This window comes from Limulus polyphemus, unplaced genomic scaffold (assembly GCF_000517525.1).
Source record: "Limulus polyphemus unplaced genomic scaffold, Limulus_polyphemus-2.1.2 Scaffold8582, whole genome shotgun sequence".
In the NCBI taxonomy this organism is placed as follows: Eukaryota; Metazoa; Arthropoda; class Merostomata; order Xiphosura; family Limulidae; genus Limulus; species Limulus polyphemus.
Window position 1 is genome coordinate 5,023 of NW_013674192.1, and position 1,189 is coordinate 6,211.

Genomic DNA, 1,189 nt, shown 5'->3' on the forward strand with positions numbered 1-1,189 from the left:
CGAGTCGTCTGGTGTAGTATACGTGTAGCAATATGACGAGTCGTGTCTTGACTCTAGTTAGGTATAGTAGTATATACAAAAGATATCACACAGAAGACTATCTCCAACAATTAAGTAAACCAACACAACGTCTCTATCTCTTCTAATGTAGTCAAGTTTAACATGGTTTAACAAAAAGAAACAACTCCCGATAGTACGCGGATATTTTGTTTGAAGCAGGACGATTTTTGGGAATTAACGTTAGAGAAAACAAAAAATAAAAATATTAGGGTTGGAGTTGTAAAATACGGATAGCCGGGAAGACATATTTATTTATATATATTTTAGATTTAATGTTTAATTTTCACCATGAGAAATACTTCCATAGTTACGATCTTCTTGTTCTTTTTGTATTTTAGAAGTTTTCAGTTGTTGGTGGTTAGTTTCTGGAAACAACATGGTTACAAGGATACCTGGGGAAACGAAAAGAGGAGGATATATATGTAAATAAATAGATAACTCCAATAAAGCTGGCTGTAATTTTGGTTTGTGTGCTAAAAATTATACACACAAATATTAATTGATGAATTTGATACTACAAAAATGGAATATACTTACTGATTATTCTGGTTCTAACTTACCATTTTTATATACCATTCAAAATATTGCATAAGAATCCCATTAAGCTCAGATTCGTTACCAATTATTTAAATACAATACTAAATCTGGTTATATTACTCAGTTATATTCTAGATATCTTATTTGAAAACATAAAAATACTGTTATCAAATAATCGTGATAATCTTCTAATGTAAAACCATACTACATTTTTGTGTTTACAATAGTTATGTTACTTTCAACAAACAAGAATATAAACAAACAGTGGGTATTCCAATGGGGGCCAGTTTATCTTCAAACATGTCAAACCTGAAGTTGTTGCTTTATGAAAACTCATTTCTGAAACAGGTATTAAATCCTGTACCATATTAAATTAATTTCCATGTTTGCTGGCTAGTTGATCACCAGCGATTGGATATTGTCTGATATATGGGATATCCCCAACGTATTTGGGTGCTATTACCACACACATTATCCGTTATGACATCAAGTTGAGAACTGTGGCAATTCTACCAATGCTTATTTTATATATAGACACACGTGAGGGAAAACAACATTAAATCATTAAACGACCTCAAGTACAAAATCATTT

At 31.2% G+C, this 1,189-nt stretch overlaps 1 protein-coding gene across 1 annotated transcript in view; it reads right to left on the reverse strand.

Moving 5' to 3' along the window:
• Window positions 1-347: 347 nt before the first annotated feature.
• LOC106475437 overlaps window positions 348-1,189 on the reverse strand; it is a gene marked incomplete at its 3' end in the record, with an annotated part of 19,263 nt that continues 18,421 nt past the window's right edge. The window contains exon 4 of the mRNA XM_022379544.1: window positions 348-452. Coding sequence (XP_022235252.1) covers window positions 348-452 — 105 coding nt within the window. The remainder of the gene's footprint in view (window positions 453-1,189) is intronic.